The sequence below is a fragment of the Oncorhynchus masou genome, chromosome 21 (assembly GCF_036934945.1).
Source record: "Oncorhynchus masou masou isolate Uvic2021 chromosome 21, UVic_Omas_1.1, whole genome shotgun sequence".
In the NCBI taxonomy this organism is placed as follows: Eukaryota; Metazoa; Chordata; class Actinopteri; order Salmoniformes; family Salmonidae; genus Oncorhynchus; species Oncorhynchus masou.
In genome coordinates, this window is record NC_088232.1 from 23,479,175 (window position 1) to 23,504,519 (window position 25,345).

General features: G+C 41.6%; 3 protein-coding genes across 3 annotated transcripts in view; 2 read left to right on the forward strand and 1 right to left on the reverse strand.

Annotated features, from left to right (window-relative positions):
* Positions 1 to 13,366, forward strand: part of ttc6 (tetratricopeptide repeat domain 6) — a 30,211-nt gene extending 16,845 nt beyond the window's left edge. The window contains exons 22-28 of the mRNA XM_064926997.1: positions 2,717 to 2,836; positions 3,535 to 3,608; positions 4,742 to 4,952; positions 8,072 to 8,224; positions 10,395 to 10,568; positions 10,796 to 11,021; positions 13,037 to 13,366. Coding sequence (XP_064783069.1) covers positions 2,717 to 2,836; positions 3,535 to 3,608; positions 4,742 to 4,952; positions 8,072 to 8,224; positions 10,395 to 10,568; positions 10,796 to 11,021; positions 13,037 to 13,170 — 1,092 coding nt within the window. The 3' untranslated portion in view covers positions 13,171 to 13,366. The remainder of the gene's footprint in view (positions 1 to 2,716; positions 2,837 to 3,534; positions 3,609 to 4,741; positions 4,953 to 8,071; positions 8,225 to 10,394; positions 10,569 to 10,795; positions 11,022 to 13,036) is intronic.
* Positions 13,367 to 20,270: 6,904 nt separating this feature from the next.
* On the forward strand, positions 20,271 to 21,659 carry sstr1a (somatostatin receptor 1a). The gene has a single exon (XM_064927827.1). The coding sequence runs from the start codon at positions 20,415 to 20,417 to the stop codon at positions 21,519 to 21,521; it is 1,107 nt and encodes a 368-aa protein (XP_064783899.1). The 5' UTR covers positions 20,271 to 20,414; the 3' UTR covers positions 21,522 to 21,659.
* A 771-nt stretch (positions 21,660 to 22,430) lies between these two features.
* Positions 22,431 to 24,262, reverse strand: clec14a (C-type lectin domain containing 14A). The gene has a single exon (XM_064927826.1). The coding sequence runs from the start codon at positions 24,165 to 24,167 to the stop codon at positions 22,908 to 22,910; it is 1,260 nt and encodes a 419-aa protein (XP_064783898.1). The 5' UTR covers positions 24,168 to 24,262; the 3' UTR covers positions 22,431 to 22,907.
* Between the last annotated feature and the right edge of the window lie 1,083 nt (positions 24,263 to 25,345).

Consider the following 25,345-nt stretch of genomic DNA (forward strand, 5'->3'; position numbering starts at 1 on the left):
TGTTGGCATGACGCAGGACTGATGGTAGCGCTCACCTTGTCTTCTCCGGACAAGCTTTTTTCCAGATGCCCCAAACAATTGGAAAGGGGATTCATCAGAGAAAATGACTTTACCCCAGTCCTCAGCAGTCCAATCCCTGTACCTTTTGCAGAATATCAGTCTGTCCCTGATGTTTTTCCTGGAGAGAAGTGGCTTCTTTGCTGCCCTTGACACCAGGCCACTCTCCAAAAGTCTTCACCTCACTGTGCGTGCAGATGCACTCACACCTGCCTGCTGCCATTCCTGAGCAAGCTCTGTACTGGTGGTGCCCCGATCCTGCAGCTGAATCAACTTTAGGAGATGGTCTTGGCGCTTGCTGGACTTTCTTGGGCACCCTGAAGCCTTCTTCACAACAATTGAACCACTCTCCTTGAAGTTCTTGATGATCTGATAAATGGTTGATTTAGGTGCAATCTTACTGGCAGCAATATCCTTGCCTGTGAAGCCCTTTTTGTGCAAAGCAATGATGACGGCACATGTTTCCTTACAGGTACCCATGGCTAACAGAGGAAGAACAATGATTCCAAGCACCATCCTCCTTTTGAAGCATCCAGTCTGTTATTCGAACTCAATCAGCATGACAGAGTGATCTCCAGCCTTGTCCTCGTCAACACTCACACCTGTGTTAACGAGAAAATCACTGACATGCCAGCTGGTCCTTTGTGGCAGGGATTAAATGCAGTGGAAATGTTTTTGGGGGATTCAGTTCATTTGCGTGGCATAGAGGGATTTTGCAATTAATCTGATAACTTTTCAGAACATTTTGGAGTATATTCAAATTGCCATCATACAAACTGAAGCAGCAGACTTTGTGAAAATTAATAGTTGTGTCATCCTCAAAACCTTTGGCCACGACTGTACAGTTCAAAGTGCAATAAAGCCGCATTCACATGCTAGCCGGAACTGATATTTCCAACTTGCTAATTCGCAATCTATTAATAAAGCAATCTATTAATATGTTTTTTTAAATTATAATTTTTTCACAAGTATGATAGCTGTACTTTTAGTTTATGGTTTATGCAACTTGTTGTTCATTAGCCAATCAGTGTTAGTCAATGACTTCAAAGCATGTGAATGCATCCAATTGGTATTTATGACTTCACAACTGATAAATTTCCACCTCCCACATGGTTACGAAAGCAGCATTAAATTGAATATATTGGGTAGAGAAATGTACCATTTTACTAGATTATCCGCACGTACCCTAAAAGGTACTGGCCAGTACCTTAAGTTCCTATGTGTACATCTGAAGGTGCCTTCTGTATACTTTTGACTTTTTCTGTACAACAGGGAGTAACACTGCAGTTACATCTCCGACACTGCCAAAACACCATCTAACCTACAGAATATTGGGTAGAAAAATGTCCCATTATACCTACAAGGTACCGAACTGTACCACATATGTACCTGTGAAGTGTACCTTTGACCTTTTTGCACCCCAGGGAACAACACTGTAGTGTTCATTAACCATACAATTATTTATTTTGTGTGGTAATACTGAGTATACAAAACATTAAGAACGCCTGCTCTTTCCATGACAGACTGACCAGGTGAATCCAGGTAAAAGCTATGATCCCTTAATGATGTCATTGTTAAATCCATTTCAAACCGTGTAGATAAAGGAGAGGAGACAGGTTAAAGAAGGATTTTTAAGTCTTGAGACAATTGAGACGTGGATTGTGTGTGGATTGTGTGTGCCATTCAGAAGGTTAATGGGCAAGACAAAATATTTAAGTGCCTTTGAACGGGGTATGGTAGTAGGTACTAGGCGCACCGGTTTGAGTGTGTCAAGAACTGCAACGCTTTTGGGTTTTTCACGCTCAACAGTTTCCCGAAGGTATCAAGAATGGTCCACTACCCAATTGACATCCAGCCAACTTGACACAACTGTGTGAGGGATTGGAGTCAAAATGGGCCAGCATGCCTGTGGAACGCTTTTGACACCTTGTAGCCTCCATGCCCCGACGAATTGAGGCTGTTCTGAGAGCAAAAGGCCATGGTGCAACTCAATATTATGAAGGTGTTCCTAATGTTTGGTTTACTCAGTGTATGTTCAAAGCTATAAGTATGAAGCTGGTGGCACTGCAGAAACATCGCTGCACTTCCACCAAGAGGTTGCAAGTTCAAATCCCCAAATAATTAATGTACACTATACTATGTCAAGTGTCCTTGAGCACTGATAGTTTTACGTTGGTGGTGATAATTGGACAATTATTTACGTTATTCTTGGCAGCTTTTAAGAAAGGGCAGAAATGCATTCTTGTCAATAAGTCTGTAGACTGTATATTTTCCACACTCACAGATCTGATGGTATAGTTGCACAGCGACCGAGAGGTTGTGAGTTCAAATCCCTTTTAAGGCTCAGTCCCAATTGTGGTCACAGTACAAGCTTGTACAGTTATCAGAATACAGCAGCATACTGTCACTTTATAGAAATAACACCTTTTTAGATTTTGTGTGTGTTTTTTTCTGTAAGTGAGGGGTTTGTGTTAGGAAAGAAGTGCTCCAACCATCTATAATTAATGTGTTTTAATTCGTAATCTGTGTGTCAGCCAACATATTGTTTATGCTCCTGTCCATGCTCCCGTATGTATGTTACATACATGTGTTTATGTCCCTTGGTGCTAGTACATTAGTTGTTTATTGTCATAGCTGTTGTTTCCTATTGATCTTTCAGGCTCTTAGAGACTATGGGATTGTCCTCCTCCTTCCCAGCAAGAAGGAGATTGACCTGAAGGTCTTGATCAATCGTGCCCTTCTCTACGTGGAGCTGAGTGACCATCACAATGCCTTACAGGTAGTGTCCTGTAGCTAGCATCGTCAACAGGCATTGTTCACTGTGCAAACACTCAAACTCACTGATCCCAGGCCGGACAGATATATTAGAAAGAGAGACTTTGGGTCATGGTACAGGTGTCTGATCTCAATTTGATCACCCTTTTGCAGGACAACTTTCATGCAATTCACTTTCCACAATTAGAAATGTCAGACTTTATTTCCGCTTACGAAAAATGTATCAACTCCTACAAAAATGTCCATTAATTATAATCCACATAATATTTCACATTTCCTGTTGCTGCAGGATTATTTTCCTGGTGGAGCGAATTGTCTCAAATTAAGATCCTGCATCTGTAGAATGGTTGTATGAATTAGACAAAGAGACTATGGGACATAGGTTGTAAGTATTACTATTGGACATGGTAGATAGGTTGTATATGCTAGGACATGAAAGATAGATAGATAGATAGATTGTATGAAATCGCCATAGGCGATGAGTTATCTCACATTGTTCAATCATTCATCACAAGCAGGGTTAGTGTTGATTGCATATCTCTGTTTCTTTATTCCTATTCATGCCATGATACCATTGGAGTGTACATAGCAGTATCACATAGTAATGTGTTAGGTAGCATCACAATCATCATCTACCTGTTCATCTGTTCATCCATGGTGTCTTCAGTTAACTTGTTGTGTTGTACTGTCTTTCTCCTGCAGGATTTCAAAGATGCCTCCTTGAGAAGTCCAGAGGACGCCACCATCTACCATGCCCTAGGAGTCTACCATCACAGGTCTCTCCCCTCACACACTCAGTATAGACACCCTAACACCTTATCCCCACCCAAGGACATGTTATTCTTCCCAAGCATCTCTACTTTCAGTGTTAGATAGTATAGTCCATGCAGTATCTCAAATTGTTATCCAAATCATGCTATTCATTTCCTTTTTGTCTTGTTTTTCATCATTTCCAGTTAGGCCTCCAGTCGGAAAATCCAACTTATGCTGCCGTTAATAGTGAATTAATATTTGTGTGTTGCCTGAAGGCAAGACCATAAACACTGCATGACCTTTTATGAAGAATAATTTATGATTTCAATTAATAACTTTAAGGGTTATTGTTCTAAAGTGGTCATGATGTGTGAAGAAGATGGGGAAATCAATGTAGTGTTGCAACATTGACCCACAGGGCAAATCCTTGAAACACACTGAATGTGTAAGACAGTCTCTCACCTTACTGTTGGACACGTTGTAATCAGGCTACCAGTGTTGGGAACAGCAGAAATCATCCAGACTGTCTCTCTACTCTCCCTGTGTACAGAACATAGAATAAGAAAACAGAATATCTATTTAGAGAGGTTCTCACAGAGAAATCCCATTGGGCCTTTTAACATCTTTCAAATTGCTGAGGGAATGTTCAAAACCGTTTTGAAAGCAGGTTGTTCACACTGAGCTAAAACATGGCTCTCAGAGAGTTGGGGGAGAGAAAAAGAAACCGAGAGCGTTTCTGAGAAAAAGAGACGCGTAGAGGAGCAGCACTCAGCGAGGTCATTCAGACATGCTCTAATGAAAGGTGTGATCTTCCTGACAGTGTCATTCCCCCTTATGAGACATGTTTTAGAATGGGGGTATTATAGGTAATGGTATTGACCCAGAGCATATATTCTAGGGTGCACCAACTCCTTTGGGAACTGAGGTCATTTGGAGAGTGTTAATGGACGTGGAGTAGAGTAGTGGTTATTGCTCATCCGCTAGCCTGAACAATTACTGTTCATCACAGGATCTTTCATGTGCCCAGTTAGAAGGGTGGTGAAGTTTATTTTCGACGGGAATGAATTTTAAGAGCATACTGCTTTAACAACATCTTGTAATGAACTCTATGACCTGTGTGTGTGTGCGTGCATGCGTGCTTGGGTGTGTCCTCTAGGCTGGGTCAGCTCCAGGAGTCAGTAGAAGCCTACAGCCAGGCCATGCAGATCAGCCCGTTCTTCCTAGATGCCTACGTTGGGCGGGGCAACGCCTGCATGGACTACGGCCACACCCAGGCTACCAAACAGGCTCAGAGGGACTTCCTTTCCGCCCTGCACCTCAACCCCCTCTGCTCCAACGCACGCATCTGCCTGGCCTACAACTTCCAGGTAACCCTACTAACCCCAAACCCTAACCCTAGCTTCATGTCCATCATCCACATCCTGGTTCAACCCTAACCCTAGCCATAGCCTCAACCCTAACTCCAACCTAACTCTAACCATAGCTTCATGTCCACATCCTGGTTCAACCCTAACCTTAGCTTCAACCCTAACTCTAACCTTAGCTTCATGTCCACATCCTGGTTCAACCCTAACCCTAACCTCAACCCTAACTCTAACCTAACTCAAACCCTAGCTTTATGTCCACATCCTGGTTCAACCCTAACCTTAACCTCAACCCTAACTCTAACCTAACTCTAACCCTATCTTCATGTCCACATCCTGGTTCAACCCCAACCCTAACCTTAACCTCAACCTCAACTCTAACCTAACTCTAACCCTAGCTTCATGTCCACATCCTGGTTCAAACCTAACCATAACCTTAACCCTAACCTCAACCCTAACTCTAACCTAACTCTAACCCTATCTTCATGTCCACATCCTGGTTCAACCCCAACCCTAACCTCAACTCTAACCTAACTCTAACCCAGCTTCATGTCCACATCCTGGTATAAGCCCAACCCTAACCTTAACCTCAACCCTAACTCTAACCTAACTCTAACCCTATCTTCATGTCCACATCCTGGTTCAACCCCAACCCTAACCTTAACCTCAACTCTAACCTAACTCTAACCCGAGCTACATGTCCACATCCTGGTTCAACCCGAACCTTAACCTCAACCCTAACTCTAACCCTAGCTTCATGTCCACATCCTGGTTCAACCCTAACCTTAACGTCAACCCTAACTCTAACCTAACTCTAACCCTAGCTTCATGTCCACATCCTGGTTCAACCCTAACCTTAACCTCAACCCTAACTCTAACCTAACTCTAACCCTATCTTCATGTCCACATCCTGGTTCAACCCCAACCCTAACCTCAACTCTAACCTAACTCTAACCCTAGCTTCATGTCCACATCCTGGTTCAACCCTAACCTTAACCTCAACCCTAACTCTAACCTAACTCTAACCCTATCTTCATGTCCACATCCTGGTTCAACCCCAACCCTAACCTTAACCTCAACTCTAACCTAACTCTAACCCTAGCTTCATGTCCACATCCTGGTTCAACCCCAACCCTAACCTTAACCTCAACTCTAACCTAACTCTAACCCTATCTTCATGTCCACATCCTGGTTCAACCCCAACCCTAACCTCAACTCTAACCTAACTCTAACCCAGCTTCATGTCCACATCCTGGTATAAGCCCAACCCTAACCTTAACCTCAACCCTAACTCTAACCTAACTCTAACCCTATCTTCATGTCCACATCCTGGTTCAACCCCAACCCTAACCTTAACCTCAACTCTAACCTAACTCTAACCCGAGCTACATGTCCACATCCTGGTTCAACCCGAACCTTAACCTTAACCTCAACCCTAACTCTAACCCTAGCTTCATGTCCACATCCTGGTTCAACCCTAACCCTAACCTCAACTCTAACCTAACTCTAACCCTAGCTTCATGTCCACATCCTGGTTCAACCCTAACCCTAACCTTAACCTCAACTCTAACCTAACTCTAACCCTAGCTTCATGTCCACATCCTGGTTCAACCCTAACCCTAACCTTAACCTCAACTCTAACCTAACTCTAACCCTAGCTTCATGTCCACATCCTGGTTCAACCCTAATCCTAACCTTAACCTCAACTCTAACCTAACTCTAACCCGAGCTACATGTCCACATCCTGGTTCAACCCGAACCTTAACCTTAACCTCAACCCTAACTCTAACCCTAGCTTCATGTCCACATCCTGGTTCAACCCTAACCCTAACCTTAATCTCAACTCTAACCTAACTCTAACCCTAGCTTCATGTCCACATCCTGGTTCAACCCTAACCCCAACCTTAACCTCAACTCTAACCTAACTCTAACCCTAGCTTCATGTCCACATCCTGGTTCAACCCTAACCTCAACTCTAACCTAACTCTAACCCTAGCTTCATGTCCACATCCTGGTTCAACCCTAACCCTAACCTTAACCTCAACTCTAACCTAACTCTAACCCTAGCTTCATGTCCACATCCTGGTTCAACCCCAACCCTAACCTCAAGCCTAACTCTAACCTAACTCTAACCCTAGCTTCATGTCCACATCCTGGTTCAACCCTAACCTTAACCTCAACCCTAACTCTAACCCTAGCTTCATGTCCACATCCTGGTTCAACCCAAACCTTAACCTCAACCCTAACCTCAACCCTAACTCTAACCTAACTCTAACTCTATCTTCATGTCCACATCCTGGTTCAACCCCAACCCTAACCTTAACCTCAACTCTAACCTAACTCTAACCCTAGCTTCATGTCCACATCCTGGTTCAACCCTAACCCTAACCTTAACCTCAACCCTAACCCTAGCTTCATGTCCACATCCTGGTTCAATTCTAACCTTAGCCTCAAACAAAACCCTAACCCTGAACCTGAACTTGTCACATAGGTATACACAGCTCTGCAGATGTATTATTCAAAGTAGAATCTACTTGGAGTGTAGTAGGGAGTTGACATTATTTTGGTCAATGTGAATAGTCCTTAAAAGCCAAGTGTATTGTGTAATGTGTGTACCCTCACGTATTATACATTTACTGTACATTGTAAATTAATTCATGTTAATTGCCATATTGCTGAGTGTTGAGGAGCAGACCACTTCTGGCTCTTGTGATGATAGGATGAAGGGGGGGGGGGATTTACATCAATTGGTCAGACATACTGACCATACCTGGTCAGACATACTGACCATACCTGGTCAGACATACTTATGTACATAAAATAGCCTTCTTGTGTCTCCATTTTGTGACCAATATCTATCCTTGTACTCACTCCAATCGTGTTGCTAAGATTTGCATTTGCCGCATTTAGGCAAAAAGAAAACAGGCAACTTTCTATAATGTTTTTAATAAGAAGACAGCTGTCAACATGTCATTTTGTTTAACTGCCATTGTTTAAAAATAGCAAACCAATCCCAGCATTTTGTTAAATGTCAATTGATTTTTACTGTTTAAATTTATGCTTTAGCAGTTGGCAATTTCAAACTTGGTACATAACTCCAATCTGTCCATCTGCTTTTCCAGGTTTTCGGTTTCTTCCAAAGAGCTTGGAACCAGTTCACAGTGGCAGCAGAGATTGACTCCAAATGCTGGAAGGCATTTGAGGGGAGAGCTGTCATCAACTTGCAGATGGGAAATACCTATGCTGCTTTCCAAGACATTAACATGGCTCTGAAGGTACCACATTGGCTACATACAGCATCAAACCCATTGATGTTAGTTCTAAGCAGGCTGGTTAGTAATGAGATAACAGTCACATTTTTTCTGTAATTGTTTGGACCTGGTATGTAATGTGGATCCCGTGGGGAACTGGAGTTTCCTTTTTCAGTAATGGATGGCCACTGTGAAGAGAGATAATTGGCTGAATGTCCTCCACTTAGTCAGGACAGCGTGTTTAGTCCATGTTTATAAAATGCAAGCTGTTGAGTACACTGAGGGAAGACATACTGCCGGTGTGTACTGCCATATTCAGCGTTTCAGCAAATTACTTGGACATGATGTATTATAGCTATGTGGTTGGTGTTTTGTTTCCGGTCAATCAGTAGATAGAATGCAGGTTGTTGGAGTAAGACTGCTGGTGTTGCTGTATTCAGTGTTTCATCCCTTTTAGCAGGATTTCCCAAACTCAGTCCTGGGGCCCTTACTGGACGCATGTTTTTTTTTTTGCCATAGCACTCTGCAGCTGATTATAATAATCCAAGCTTGATGATGCCTTGGTTATGCCTTATAATAATAACTTGGAGATGTTGTATCGTAGCTATATACAGTTGAAGTTGACATACACCTTAGCCAAATACATTTAAACTCAGTTTTTCACAATTCCTGACATTTAATACTAGTAATAATTCCCTGCATTAGGTCAGTTAGCATCACCACTTTATTTTTAGAATGTGAAATGTGAGAATAATAGTAGAGAGAATGATTTATTTCAGCTTTTATTTCTTTCATCACATTCCCAGTGGGTCAGCAGTTTACATACACTCAATTAGTGTTCGGTAGCATTGCATTTAAATTGTTGAACTTGGGTCAAACGTTTCGGTAGCCTTCCACAAGCTTCCCACAATAAATCGGGTGAATTTTGGCCCTTTCCTCCTGGCAGAGCTGGTGTAACTGAGTCAGGTTTGTAGGCCTCCTTGCTCGTATACGCTTTTTCAGTTCCTTAAGCCATCTTGCCACAACTTTGGAAGTATGCTTGGGGTCGTTGTCCATTTGGAAGACCCATTTGCGACCAAGCTTTAACTTCCTGACTGATGTCTTGAGATGTTGCTTCAATATATCCACATAATTTTCCTGGCTCAAGATGCCGTCTATTTTGTGAAGTACACCAGACCCTCCTGCAGCAAAACATCCCCACAACATGATGCTGCCAACCCTGTGCTTCACGGTTGGGATGGTGTTCTTCGGCTTGCAAGCCTCCCCCTTTTTCCTCAAACATAACGATGGTCATTATGGCCAAACAGTTCTATTTTTGTTTCATCAGACAAGAGGACATTTCTCCAAAAAGTACAATCTTTGTCCCCATGTGCAGTTGTAAACCGTAGTCTGGCTTTTTTATGGCGGTTTTGGAGCAGTGGCTTCTTCCTTGCTGAGCGGCCTTTTCCGGTTATGTCGTTATAGGACTCGTTTTACTGTGGATATAGATACTTTTGTACCTGTTTCCTCCAGCATCTTCACAAGGTCCTTTGCTGTTGTTCTGGGATTGATTTGCACTTTTCGCACCATCTCTAGGAGACAGAACGTGTCTCCTTCCTGAGCGGTATGATAGCTGCGTGGTCCCATGGTGTTTATACTTGCGTACTATTGTTTGTATAGATGAACATGGCACCTTCAGGCGTTTGGAAATGGCTTCCAAGGATGAACCAGATTTGTGGAGGTCTACAATTGTTTTTCTGAGGTCTTGGCTGATTTATTTAGATTTTCCCATGATGTCAAGCAAAGAGGCACTGAGTTTGCAGGTAGGCCTTGAAATACATCCACAGCTAAACCTCCAATTGACTCAAATGATGTCAATTGTCAGATGTCAGAAGCCATGACATCATGTTCTGGAATTTTCCAAGCTGTTTAAAGGCACAGTCACCTTAGTGTATGTAAACTTCTGACCCACTGGAATTGTGATACAGTGAATTTATAAGTGAAATAATCTGTCTGTAAACAATTGTTGGAAAAATTACTTGTGTCATGCACAAAGTAGATGTCCTAACCGACTTGCCAAAACTATAGTTTGTTAACAAAAAATGTGTGGAGTGGTTGAAAAACTAGTTTTAATGACTCTAACCTAAGTGTATGTAAACTTCCAACTTTAATTGTATTCACTGTGTTATTAACTGTGACCCTGGCCTTTCTGTAGCACCATCCTGTGTCAGATCAGCTGCTGACTAACCGAGGGGTGATCAACCAGTTCATGGGGGACAAAGCCAATGCCATGAAAGACTACCAGAGGGCCATCTCACTCAACCCCAAGTACGCCCTGGCCTTCTTTAATGCTGCTAACCTCTACTTCTACAACAGGCAGTTTGAACAGGTAAAATATTTCACTCTAATGGATTTTATTCTGATGTACTGTCATTTTCAAGTGTAAAACCTAGTTCACAGCCACGGAGCAGGGAACTGTTTTACACTTAAGGGTCATTCACATCCTATAGGATGGGTCTCACTGTATGCATACACTCTCATCGCTCTTCTCCTTCCCCTTCCTGTGTGCTCCTGCGTGACGGTGGTTCTGTGTGCTCCTGGCTGGTGATGCTCCAGGCCTGTGAGCACTACAGCCAAGCATTTGAGCTGGACCCAGAGGATGAGTCTGCGGTGCTGAACCGGGCCATCACCAGGGCTCTGCTGAGGAAGGTTCCAGAGGCCCTCCAGGACTTCTCTGAGGCCCTGAGACTCAACCCTTATTCCTCACACGTGTTCTTCAACCGAGCCAATCTCTACAGCTCCCTGCGCCAGTACAGGAATGCAGAGAAGGACCTCAGTCAAGGTGAGCAGTGAGCAGCAATCAACAGCCTTTTACCACTCGTTCTTTTGTTCCTGGAGGGCTGCCCTTGTGTGTGTCTCAATGTGTTTCCTGCTGGATAGAGTTTCTCAGTCCAATGTGTGCTAGGTATTGTACAGAGACTTGTAACACGTTCCGAGGTCAGATGGTTGAATCTTACTGTAGTGTCATTTTGTTGTTGTATTAAGCACTTAATGTGTTTAAATCAGTCTGTCTCGAGCATATTTGATTGAGTGCATTGTGTTGTTGTATTGCGTTGTGTTGTAGGCTATGTGTTAATGAATCAAACCTACAACCATTGCAGGCTCCAGACAACTGAGCCAATACGTTTTTTTTCTGTATTGAGTTGATTCCCAGATAAGATTCAGTAACTGTGGACAATGATAGGGTTTTCATTTACCCTGGGTGATGAACGTGTGACCTGGCAGGTGGCTAGGACAGCATCTCTGTTGTTCTGTCAGCGGTAGTGCGGAGCGATTAACCGAGATGTCGGGTTCTTTTTTTTCTGTGAGCATGATGTGCAGTTTCTGTAGAGATAAATCAGATCCAGCCTAAACGGTGTGATGTTGTAGTTTCCAACAGGCCAATATTATCCATAGTTTAGCACAGAAAACGTAGTAATGAACTACAATTACCATAATACATTGCGCGGCCACTTCAACATGTCTGGTCTGTGCGGAGAAGACACCGAGACTGAGAGAACAGAGAACTCATGATCGAGAGGGTAGAGAAAGCAGTTACTTTGCGAGTCTGAAAATTCATGATCTAAGTGATTGATAGTTGGTATTCGGCAGTCATAAAAGTATGCCTTATTTACTTTGAAGAATTACTAAAATTGTGTTTCTGTTAGACAACAGCTCTATATGAGATGATGACTTGGAATTAAATAAAGTCCTCAAATAAAACAACTATTTTATTAATGTAATGTGAATAAATGTAGTAGTGGGCAGTCACTACAATCATGGGACTTTTATTCATTGTATTCTGTGGTGTTTCATAATTCAACCCACATAATGCATAGTGCGTTTAATGTCTAAAAAAAAATGTATGTCTACTTTTTTCAATTTTATAATCGAACCGAAACCAAACCGACCTCAAAAAGCATGAATCACTCAGCACTAATCAGCAGAGCTGTTATGTTTTACACACTGCTGATGGGACTCTTTCTGGTACCATTATTACACACTTGTATTGTATATAGGACAACATTGTCATGTCTGGTGTTACAAACTGTAAAGTCAATTTTAGGCACAGGCTAGCCTACCATCTTACCTCTGTACAGACAAGGCATGTTCTCTCTCAATCACTCACTCACTCTCTCACAATATGCACCACCGTCTCTGAAGACTACAGATTACGTCCCCCTGCTGCCGTTACTCCGAGAGACAAGCAAAGACTTGGTCTGAAGACCTTCTCTCTTTTTGTTTTGGGTGTCAAAATAACTGGCCAATAGTTGGAAATAAAAACACCCAATTAAACAAAGCAAAGGACAGCGGCACAGTGCAGTGACACCCCTCACTGGCAGACAGACAACACCAAGACCAAGAAGAAGGCCACTTATTTTTCATGAGACAAGAGGCAGCTTGAGTTTCCATGGTGATGATACAAACCTATAATAATAGATTTTCAGCAGGACAGAATGAGCATGAGGATTCATCCAACAAATGGAATCACTGTGGGTGTTGATGAAACCAACTCTGTCGTGCTTATGATTTAGAGAAAATCCGTTCAATTAGTTCAGTTCCATTGATTCAATTAATTAATTATTTTTTTTAGCTGTTGTAGCCGACTTGAATGTATTGTTAAAAGAGTAATTGCATGGAACTGAATCAAATCTTAATTTGATTAGTTGTTTTAGCTGAGACCAAAACCGTCTGATTCATAAAGTGTACGTGGAGAAGTGGAGAATGAATGTGTCATGACTAGAAATACTATCGCTAGCTATAAATGGACACCCTCAAACTTTCTGCTCTTGGTCTTAAAGTATATGTATTCCCTAGCTCTTCTCCTCCAGCCCAACGATGCCCTGGTCTACAAGCTCCGTGCTGATGTCAGAGGCCACCTGGGCTTGACTGACCAAGCCATGCAGGACTATAGAACAGCAGTGGAACTCCAAGAGGCACTGGAGGGCTGAGATGAGCCAACCCCATATTAGCGATACTATACCATCTGTTTCCTTATGATGCTACTCAACATGACATGTTATGGTTGACTGAGGAAATATATGCTGTTCATCAAAGTGTGTACTTTGTGATATATTGGGCAACAGAATCTTCAATATTTGTTATATTTGTTGTTACGTGTTTAATAAAACTTCCATGACATTCACATTGAGTGTTTTATGAGTAGTCTTTAATGTGCAATCCTGTCTTAAAGGGCCAATGCAGACATTTTTATCGCAATATCAAATTGTTTCTGGGTAACAATTAAAGAGATTGAACAGGATCTTTGGCACATTGAAATTTGTAACGTATTGTATGAATTGTAATTTAACTTATTTAAATAATAATAATAATAATCAGGATGTAACATTTCATATGCAATTGATGACGTTCTACACAATTGTGCACAATTTTCAGGGACCTGTTTTGGCTCGTGACTACTACTGACTGAAATGATATAAAACCTTTAAAAAGCATCTTAAAGTACCTTACTGGGATTGTTGTCCCCCACAATGAAATGGGGGAGGGGGGGTTGGACCACTATGGATCTGTCTCCATCTGTTTGTATGTCTGTTAGTACCTTAGTCACACACAATCCGGGTTACGGCACCAGTGAAACTGACCACCAGTGAAACCGACATCAGTTTGCAGCTCACGGTATATCTTGCTCCACTGTTCCTGTCCCCATACCGTGCTCCAACCAGTGATCCTCTCCTCGCAAACACACGTGAACGTCCTCTTTGACAACGTACCAACTGTTTGAGCTATACAGAAGGTACCAATTGGATTGCTCCATCAGCAACATTTCAAGCAGGCTGTAAAGTGAGCTTATGGGCACGTTCTTAACTGTTACATATTTAACCTGAAAACTAGCTGTTATTGGCAGAGAGGTTTGAAACTCTCTTTGTTAATGGTCTATTAACTTATACTGGTGATGTCGCCAGGCAGGCCAAAACTCTACCCATGCAAAACACCCTGAAAAGGCGGTCTTTTCAAACAGCTTTTACACTAAAAGGATATTATCAAAATGTTCACAATTTCACAGTGTGGAAATACAGTATATATAAAACACAGGAAAATCACATTTTTTGAGGTTGTTTGAATTGCTTTGTGCCAAGTTCAATATCTCCCTTCATGAATTCCCCTGAGAGGTTATTAACTGCTTGCAGTGCCAGTGATTGAATCAGAGAGAGACCATTTTGTCTCAGCATACACAGTATCCCAACAAACAAACACAGAGGTAGTATTTCCTTGGCTTTGGAGCTCTTTCCCAGTTAAGGACCTGGGTTATTTCTTGCCCATCCAAATCAGCTGAGTCAGTCTCCATAAAACAGGAGCTATATAGAGAGAGGAAAGAGGAGGCCTGTGGAGTATAAAACACACCTGCCAAATGAACTGGCGTGCCTCCAGGGGAGGGAGGGAGGGTTTGGGGGGGCGGGTTGGGAGGAGAGGGAGAGAGAGGAGTAATACAAGAGAGAGGAGTAATGAAGGAGAGGAGTAATGAAGGAGAGAGGAGTAATGAAGGAGAGAGGAGTAATAAAGGAGAGAGGAGTAATGAAGGAGAGAGGAGTAATAAAGGAGAGAGGAGTAATAAAGGAGAGAGGAGTAATAAAGGAGAGAGGAGTAATAAAGGAGAGGAGTAATGAAGGAGAGATTAGTAATAAATGAGAGATTAGTAATGAAGGAGAGAGGAGTAATAAAGGAGAGATTAGTAATGAAGAGGAGAGGAGTAATGAAGGAGAGAGGAGTAATAACGGAGAGAGGTGTAAGGGTTTTCCTCTGGTGAAGGAAAAGCAGACCAAAATGCAGCGTGGTGGTTATTCATGTTCTTTAATTAAGGAACTCGACATGAAATAACTAACAAAACAATAAATGTGTGAAAACCTAAACAGTCCTATCTGGTGAAAACACAGAGACAGGAACAATCACCTACAAACACACAGTGAAACCCAGGCTACCTAAATATGGTTCCCAATCAGAGACGATGACTAACACCTGCCTCTGATTGAGAACCATATCAGGCCAGACATAGAAATAGACAAACAAGACATCCAACATAGAATGCCCACTCAGATCACACCCTGACCAACTAAAACATAGAAACATACAATGCAAACTATGGTCAGGGTGTGACAAGAGGAGTAATAAAGGAGAGGAGTAATGAAGGAGAGAGGAGTAATAAAGGAGAGAGGAGTAATGAAGGAGAGAGGAGTAATAAAGGAGAGGAGTAATGAAGGAAAGAGGAGTAATAAAGGAGAGAGGAGTAATAAAGGAGAGATTAGTAATGAAGGAGAGATGAGTAATAAAGGAGAGATTAATAATGAAGGAGAGATTAATAATGAAGGAGAGAGGAGTAATAAAGAAGAGGAGTAATGAAGGAGAGAGGAGTAATAAAGGAGAGAGGAGTAATGAAGGAGAGAGGAGTAATAAAGGAGAGGAGTAATGAAGGAGAGGACTAATGAAGGAGAGAGGAGTAATAAAGGAGAGAGGAGTAATGAATGAGAGGAGTAATGAAGGAGAGATTAGTAATAAATGAGAGATTAGTAATGAAGGAGAGATTAGTAATGAATGAGAGGAGTAGTAAAGGAGAGGAGTAATAAAGGAGAGAGGAGTAATAAAGGAGAGAGGAGTAATGTAGGAGAGATTAGTAATGAAGGAGAGATTAGTAATGAAGGAGAGAGGAGTAATAAAGGAGAGAGGAGTAATGAAGGAGAGAGGAGTAATAAAGGAGAGAGGAGTAATAAAGGAGAGAGGAGTAATAAAGGAGAGATGAGTAATAAAGGAGAGAGGAGTAATAAAGGAGAGAGGAGTAATAAAGGAGAGAGGATTAATAAAGGAGAGGAGTAATAAAGGAGAGGAGTAATAAAGGAGAGAGGAGTAATAAAGGAGAGATCAGTAATAAAGGAGAGAGGAGTAATAAAGGAGAGTGGAGTAATAAAGGAGAGATTAGTAATCAAGGAGAGTGGAGTAATAAAGGAGAGGAGTAATAAAGGAGAGGAGTAATAAAGGAGAGAGGAGTAATAAAGGAGAGTGGAGTAATAAAGGAGAGTGGAGTAATAAAGGAGAGATTAGTAATCAAGGAGAGTGGAGTAATAAAGGAGAGGAGTAATAAAGGAGAGGAGTAATAAAGGAGAGAGGAGTAATAAAGGAGAGTGGAGTAATAAAGGAGAGATTAGTAATCAAGGAGAGTGGAGTAATAAAGGAGAGGAGTAATAAAGGAGAGGAGTAATAAAGGAGAGAGGAGTAATAAAGGAGAGTGGAGTAATAAAGGAGAGATTAGTAATAAAGGAGAGAGGAGTAATAAAGGAGAGAGGAGTAATAAAGGAGAGTGGAGTAATAAAGGAGAGATTAGTAATCAAGGAGAGAGGAGTAATAAAGGAGAGAGGAGTAATAACGGAGAGATCAGTAATAAAGGAGAGAGGAGTAATAAAGGAGAGAGGAGTAATAAAGGAGAGATCAGTAATAAGGAAGAGAGGAGTAATAAAGGAGAGAGGAGTAATAAAGGAGAGAGTAGTAATAAAGGAGAGATCAGTAATAAAGGAGAGATGAGTAATAAAGGAGAGAGGAGTAATAAAGGAGAGTGGAGTAATAAAGGAGAGAGGAGTAATAAAGGAGAGAGGAGTAATAAAGGAGAGGAGTAATGAAGGAGAGAGGAGTAATAAAGGAGAGGAGTAATGAAGGAGAGATTAGTAATGAAGGAGAGATTAGTAATGAAGGGGAGGAGTAATAAAGGAGAGAGGAGTAATAAAGGAGAGAGGAGTAATAAAGGAGAGGAGTAATGAAGGAGAGATTAGTAATGAAGGGGAGGAGTAATAAAGGAGAGGAGTAATAAAGGAGAGAGGAGTAATAAAGGAGAGGAGTAATGAAGGAGAGATTAGTAATGAAGGAGAGATTAGTAATGAAGGGGAGGAGTAATAAAGGAGAGAGGAGTAATAAAGGAGAGGAGTAATGAAGGAGAGATTAGTAATGAAGGGGAGGAGTAATAAAGGAGAGAGGAGTAATAAAGGAGAGGAGTAATGAAGGAGAGATTAGTAATGAATGAGATGAGTAATGAAGGAGAGAGAAGTAATAAAGGAGAGATTAGTAATGAAGGAGATGAGTAATGAAGGAGAGATTAGTAATGAAGGAGAGATTAGTAATGAAGGAGATGAGTAATGAAGGAGAGAGGAGTAATAAAGGAGAGAGGAGTAATAAAGGAGAGAGGAGTATGAACACAACCATCTGTTCCACTTACACACTGAGACGGTGTGTCTGGCTTGTTGCATTTCAAGGGCAATCATACAGTCATTCTCTGAAAACAATGCATGCAAAAATGATATGGCTGACCCAACGGAATGTTTCTTAAAGAGGAGAATCTTTTGTTTTCCAATCCAATCCATTGTTTGTTGCATTCTAATGGAACATGTTTATTTTACTTCCATCTTAAGTTCTTACAATTTCACAATTCATTCAAATACTGTATTGAGCTGAGTAAATCTAAACCATGTTAGTTATTGCTCATAAAAACGCTGCATGTTTTGTACAAGTTACTCTGTTTACTGCCCAATGGGCACTGACGGCAGTTCTACGTCTAGTTTTGATTTACACAGAACAAAAATATACATGCAACATGTAAAGTGTTGGTTTTGTCACACAACACAATGCCACAGATGTCTCAAGTTTTGAAGGAGCGTGCAATTGGCATGCTGACTCCAGGAATGTCCACCAGAGCTGTTGCCAGATAATTGAATGTTACTTTCTTTGCCATTCTCTTCCATCGTTGTTTTAGAGAATTTAGCAGTACTTCCAACCGGACTCACAACTGCAGACCACGTGTATGGCGTTGTGTGGGTGAGCGGTTATCTGCTGTCAACGTTGTGAACAGAGTGTCCAATGGTGGCGGTGGGGTTATGGTATGGGCAGGCATAAGCTACGGAAAAGAGAACACTATCGCATTTTATCGATGGCAATTTGAATGCACAGAGATACCGTGACAAGATCCTAAGGCCCATTGTTGTGCCGTTCATCCGCTGCTATCACCTCATATGTCAGCATGATAATGGCCTATTTATTGCCTCAACTTACCTCATTTGCACACACTGTATATAGCCGTTTTGTTTTATTTTGTTCTACAGTATTATTGACTGTATGTTTGTTTATTCCATGTGTAACTCTGTGTTGTTGTGTGTGTCGAACTGTTTTGCTTTATATTGGCCAGGTCGCAAATTGTAAATGAGAACTTGTTCTCAACTTGCCTACCTGGTTAAATAAAAAAATACATACTAAAATGCACGGCCCCATTTTACAATGATCTGTACACAATTCCTGGAAGCTGAAAATGTCTCAGTTCTTCCATGGCCTACATACTCACCAGACATGCCATCCATTGAGAATTTTTGGGATGTGTACCGACACTGCGTTCCAGTTCCCGCCAATATCCAGCAACTTCGCACAGCCATTGAAGAGGAGTGGAACAACATTCCACAGGCCACAATCAACACCATGATCAACTCTTCATGAAGGATGTATCACGCTGCATGAGACAAACTGTGGTCACACCAGATACTGACTGGTTTTCTGATCCACGCCCCTACCTTTTAAAAAATATATATTTTTAAAGCTTTCTGTTACCAACGGACGCATATCTGTATTCCCAGTCATGTGAAATACATAGATTAGAGCCTAATTAATTGATTTCAATTGATTGATTTCCTTATGTGAACTGTAACTCAATCAAATCTTTGAAATTGTTGCATGTTGCGTTTATATTTTTGTTCAATATACATTTGGCTGCGTTATCAACTAACATGAATTCAACAACCATTAGAACCATGTCATTGGATTTAAATTAAAAATTGGGTTAAAAATGCCACCAGTGGGTGGCATCTAATGACTCTTGGACATTTGGTCAGTTGTGCAAGATTAAACATCAAGCTGTCACATTAGAGCCAGCAACTGCTCCATTATCCAACTTTGTCAGCACGGATATTGCATTTGGATTTCCTAATGAAACTCTATTTACTTAGTTAGATTTTCAGTGATTCTCTAATCTGTTTGTGTACCAGAGGGCCACATTCTGTGATCTGAGTATGACGCACTTTGATTGATTTTCTTCATTAATCATAAATGAATGATATGACCTTCACCTGTGATGTGGATAATCTTTGTGATTTGGTCATCTGTAATAATTCAGTTACAGTTGGGATGACAGCCCACCTATTTCAAAAGGAAGACTTTATATTTTTCGTCTGTAGCCGACACTTGCCAGGTCTTCTTTTTGATTCAAATTTTTAGATGAAAATCCCAAAGAAGATGACACATCGCTTTTGTTAAATATCACAATATACAGAGCCTTCAGAAAGTATTCATACCCCTTGACTTATTCCACATTTTGTTGTGTTAAAGCCTGAGCTAAAAATGTATTAAAGCGATTTTTTTCTCACCCATCTACACACAATAATCCATAAGGACACATTGAAAAGACCTTTGGCAGTGAATACAGCTGTGAATCTGTCTGGGTAAGTCTCTAAGAGCTTTCCACACCTGGATTGTGCAACATTTGCCCATTATTCTTTTCAAAAGGGGTTGAATACTTATTGACTCTAGACATTTCAGCTTTTCATTTTTTATTAATTTCTAAAAACATACATGCAATTCCACTTTGACGTTATTGGGTGTTGTGTGTAGGTCAGTGACACAATGTGAAAAAAAAGTCAAGGGGTGTGAATACTTTCTGAATGCACTGTATGTCAATCCACAATTTATGCAGTTGTATTAGTCTCATAAATGTTCAGTAGTGCTGAGTTTGTGTTTGATTCAATTGTGAAATTGCTGATAAGACGAAAACAACCTGGGGAACAATTAACTATTGTGCATCGTCATCAAAAGACACAAGACTGCAGCAATTTACCAATCAATCAGTTGAAATAGAATGTGGGTGTTATGACGCTCGATAACAGATTCCTATTCTAGGTTATAGTGGTTTATATCGATTAGGACCTAGGCTATGACCCCAACACAACGTCATTTTACAACGTCTGACGTTGCGTCTCTGAAATGACTAGATCATCGGTAACTATCCATGGTCCTGAAACAACGCACCGTCTGCGCGCCACAGCACAGAGCAACTCCCGTGAGGAGATGGGTTCCCTGGACAGTCGCACTGATTGAAATGTATTATTTAACAGAAGACATAGGCCTAATTTTTTGAGGATTCTTCTGGAAAAACACAGCCAAAATGCTCCCCAACAGCTCTTTCAGGAATCTAACCCTGGAGGACGGTTTTTTCCTAATGAACAACTCGTCTGGGAACGAAACGTACAGCGAGTCTCAAGGCAGCGCAATTCTCATCTCCTTCATTTACTCGGTTGTCTGTTTGGTCGGACTGTGCGGGAACTCTATGGTTATCTATGTCATTTTCAGATATGCCAAAATGAAAACTGCAACAAATATCTACATTCTGAATCTGGCCATAGCGGACGAGTTACTTATGCTGAGTGTCCCTTTCTTGGTGACATCTTCACTCCTTCACCACTGGCCTTTCGGCTCCCTTCTCTGCCGCCTTGTTCTAAGTGTTGATGCTATTAATATGTTTACCAGTATTTACTGCTTAACTGTACTTAGCATAGACCGATATATCGCGGTTGTGCACCCCATCAAAGCCTCCCGGTACAGGAGACCCACAATAGCTAAAATAGTCAACTTTGGGGTTTGGATGTTTTCTATCCTGGTCATTTTGCCCATTATTATATTTTCCACGACCGTTCCAAACTTGGACGGTTCGGTCGCTTGCAACATTCAGATGCCAAAGCCAGTGAACCAGTGGATGGCTGTGTTTGTAATCTATGCCTTTCTCATGGGCTTTCTGTTCCCAGTCATTGCTATCTGTATGTGTTACATCCTCATCATCGCCAAGATGAGAGTGGTGGCACTGAAGGCAGGTTGGCAGCAGCGTAAGAAATCGGAGAGAAAGATCACTCTGATGGTGATGATGGTGGTGACCGTGTTTGTCATCTGTTGGATGCCCTTTCACATTGTGCAGCTCGTCAATGTTTTTGTGGAGCACCATAACGCAACACTCATGCAACTCGCCGTGATTCTGGGATACGCAAATAGCTGCGCCAACCCTATACTGTACGGATTTTTATCAGACAATTTCAAACGTTCGTTCCAAAGAATTTTGTGCCTGCGCTGGATGGACAATGCAACGGAAGAACCAATAGATTACTATGCCACGGCTCTGAAAAGTCGTGGTTACAGTGTGGATGAATTTCAACCGGACAATATGGAATGTGATAGCACGTATAGAAATGGAACCTGTACTTCTAGGACAACGACACTGTAGCAGCATATGGACATGATGAAATTAACAAAAATCATAAACGTGACCACTGAGTGTTTCGCTCATTACTAGGCGGTTACTTCGATATGTATTAATGTTGTTTACTTGCAACTATTTGAACGCAATTAAAATGTTAAATAATCCAGATGTCTTATTATTGTTCGTATTATTACAAGGTGGCACTGTGCGTAATAGTCCTCCAATTAGGACAAGTCGCCCACAGAGCTGAAACCGACTGGCACTACTCGAGGCTTCCGGAGTGATATTATTTCCACTGTGTGAGCACATACGAAAAAGTGTTAGATAGTGCTGCTTATGATTAATCCATTGCAGATATCTTGGAGAGTAAACCAAGATGTGCAGTTTAAGTTCAGATTCATACTCAGTCTCTATGGTGAATTATTAATTGCGCAAATTCAAGTTAAAACAGCATCAGTGATCTTCGCTTTTAAATCTCTCAGGCAGAGAGCAACATGAACACTTGTTCACCTTAGCAAAACAACCACATCCTGGTCCGGAAAGAGCAGCCCAGCTATCTCTTATCCGCTGTCCTCTTATCTTTGGTGCAGATTTACTCAGCTATTTGTAGAAAATAGCCACTGGGCACGGACGTCAGTTCAACGTCTAGTTTTCAATTGGTTGTTGAATGAAACGTGCAATCAACTAAAAATGTCCTCATGTCATTAGATTTGTAATAATACGACACGAAATTCCCTGACATTGATTACTTTTGATCAAATCCAATCAGTTTTTCACGTTGATTCAACATCATCACTTTGATTTAAACCCCCAAAAATGTTTTTATGGAAACAACGTTGATTCAACCAGTTTTTGCCCAGTGGGTAAACCTGCCCACGGTGTCTGTTTGCTCAGAATTGATTCATCCTTTATTTTCAATGATAATACAATCTATTGCTTTTATAAACAGTTGATTTATTGCAAGATAGTGTCTTTCTTTTGAAATGAGACTGACCTAGGTTTATGGGCTGAACATTGTACAGCCACCGGCAAAGGTTATCATCCTTTATATCGGGACAAGAGACTTCCAAAATACTGAAGCATCAAATTCATCTTCATATGTTACACGATGACGTATAAACAAACCACATATATACTGTACGGCAATAAAATAAGTAAATGCAACATAAAGGCCTAGCAAATTTTATGAAGAAATGTGAGCCCTCAGCCCATATACAAATCCTCACAATAAAACAATAACATCCAAAGCCTGTACAGTGACCTAATGCAGATAAAATATCCTTTCAATAAAAACATTTTATTCCAGTGCTTATTGATGTAAGGAAGTGATGAGAGATCTTATACATTGACAGTTAAATCCTTCAGGTTGTCTGAGTCTTTATCTGTGGCCTCCATTCACACTCCTGCTGCTTAAGTTGCCTCCTTCTCATTTGCGTTTTCCAGGGAGTATTTTTCCTTGGAGGACTCCGCCCTCTTCATTGCCATTTTCTCTGCATTTTTCATGGCCAGTTTCTGTGAACGCCTCCTGAGGCAGCACTTAACAATAGATAACACCACGACTAACAGAACGACCAAGGCCATCACCGCTATCAGCACAGGTATGAAAATGTAGGCTTGGTCTCCACTCTTGTCCCCCATCTCAATGTCGTCTGTAGGGGAAGTTGTAGGGTGTTGGTCCGGCAGAGAGGTGAGAAAAGGCTTCTCCTGAATTGCTGGCTTAGAAGTTGGGGTATAGTCTTGGACCAAACGGTTGTCACTACCTTCAGGAGCAATGGTAGCTGCTGGTAGTTCGTTGCATGCCATTGAGCCCTCATCTTGAAGATTTCCATTTTTATTTTTATCATAGCATTTACAGAGGAAAGAACCCTCAGTGTTGACACACTGGTCTTTACAGGGCCGATCTCTGCATTCGTCAATGTCCACACAGTTTCCAGACCCATCTGTCATATAACCTGCTTTGCATGAAGCACAAATGCCACGTATATCCGATCCATCATCACGTTCCCATGTTAGAGTCGTTGCAGAGCAAGTCAGTTCAAACATTTTCCCAAACCCACAATCCAGATTCAGTTTATTATGATCCTTTGGGTCTGGCCTGAGTAATCGGGCATCTGGTATGTGTGGGGTAAGACACTGCTTCATGATAGGTACCTCTCCATTACGTTGTTTACAAATGAATGGATACTCTGTCTTACATGTACTGGAAACAAATCCCCAGTTCACAATCTCAGTTCCATTAAACTCACCAGAGAGAAATACACAGTATATACCCGTGCAGGTTGATTTGGGCAAATACTTCCACTGATCCAGTTCTGTGTCGCTGCTGTTATCCACCGTCCACTTGAAACCATTCAGAGGTGCGTCATGTTTCACGCAAGACCCCTTTCCTTTCATCAAGCCAACCCAGAACTGAAATGTACTTTCTTTGGATAGTGTTTCCGAGATTTCTTTCAAAATCTTCGAGGCTTCCTCCATACTGGCCACTTTAGTTAGGAAACTGCCAGGCTGACAGGCTTCTGAAGCTTTGTCAAAGTTGAGAGGATGATGATGAAGGTAATAGGGTTTAGCAACAGGAACGCACAAACCTACCCCCAAGACACTCCATAGGCATATCCAATAGTACTCCATTCTCCCTGCTTGCATCATCGATCTGACGGTAGTGTTTCTCATTCAGTCTGACAATGGTCCTCCCGCTAGCCGCTCCTGTAATGGACTGGCTGACAATGCTCATTTTGCTGCTGCTTTCTTAGCTGCCCCTAATAGGTCCTCCCAAGACAACAAGCACAGGAAGTGTGCTTAGACTTGATACAGCCATCCACTTCCTCTGCAGAGAAGGTGGTGGCACAGCCAAACAACAGCAACTTAGAATCTAATTACCCATGCATTAAAGTACACAGTAGCCTAAGGTCCAACGCCTGAGTGAGTTGTGAGAAAAATACACTAATGTAGTCCAGGTGCTATCAGCCTAACTCCAGTAACTGACATCCTTTTGACTCTTTTATCATATTTCCCTGTGAGATCACCAGGCCAGCTTCACTTTTGTTTTTGTCAGAGCTGCAGGAAGTTTTACTTCACAGAAAAGAGAACCAGAGAGGTGCACACATCCAACTGGATAAACAGAACTTGTGAGAGGATATGCCAGCCTGCTGATGAACGGTCCTGGTATCAGGATGTGATGATACAAAGTGGACTTTGTATGATTCATTTCTCGGGGAATAGACCCCTCGTGTGGTTTGGTCAACCCTGAAACAGGAAACTCAGAATGGTGTCGTTAAATAACAACTACACTTTGTAAGGCATTCAGGGGGTCCCTCACTTGGGATACACAGATTATTCCATGTTCCCCGAGTAAACGACTATTATTTAGATTATGCTGCAGAGCTTCATTGTCAGAAATAAGCAGATGCTTCCTGAAGGAAGTGCTAGAGAATGGCAGGAAGAGAGGCGGACTTTGAGGGATTGAGCACAACCCAAATATGAGAAGGCTGTGTCCACAGTACTACTCAGACAGGAGCAGTCAGAGGGACACAAATACGGGAGGGGCTGGGGAACCAAAGGAAATTGCATTATTAGTGACAGGAAAAGAAGTCACCCCGAAAGCCATCAGAGAGCGAGAACAATCAAGTGAAGTCACTCTTTCATTTGCCTACTTACTGTAAGAATGTATGGGAACACCACGTAGGTTTTAATCTAATTGTTGTTACCACAAAACGGTTTAATACCTTCAATTTAAGACCAAAAAAAGAAACAACCCGGTCTTGTTCCACAGACTTTATGGTTTCAGTGGGAATTGCAAAGTATTGTGGGTAGAGGATCTGTATCATCATTTGCATCATATATACTTAACA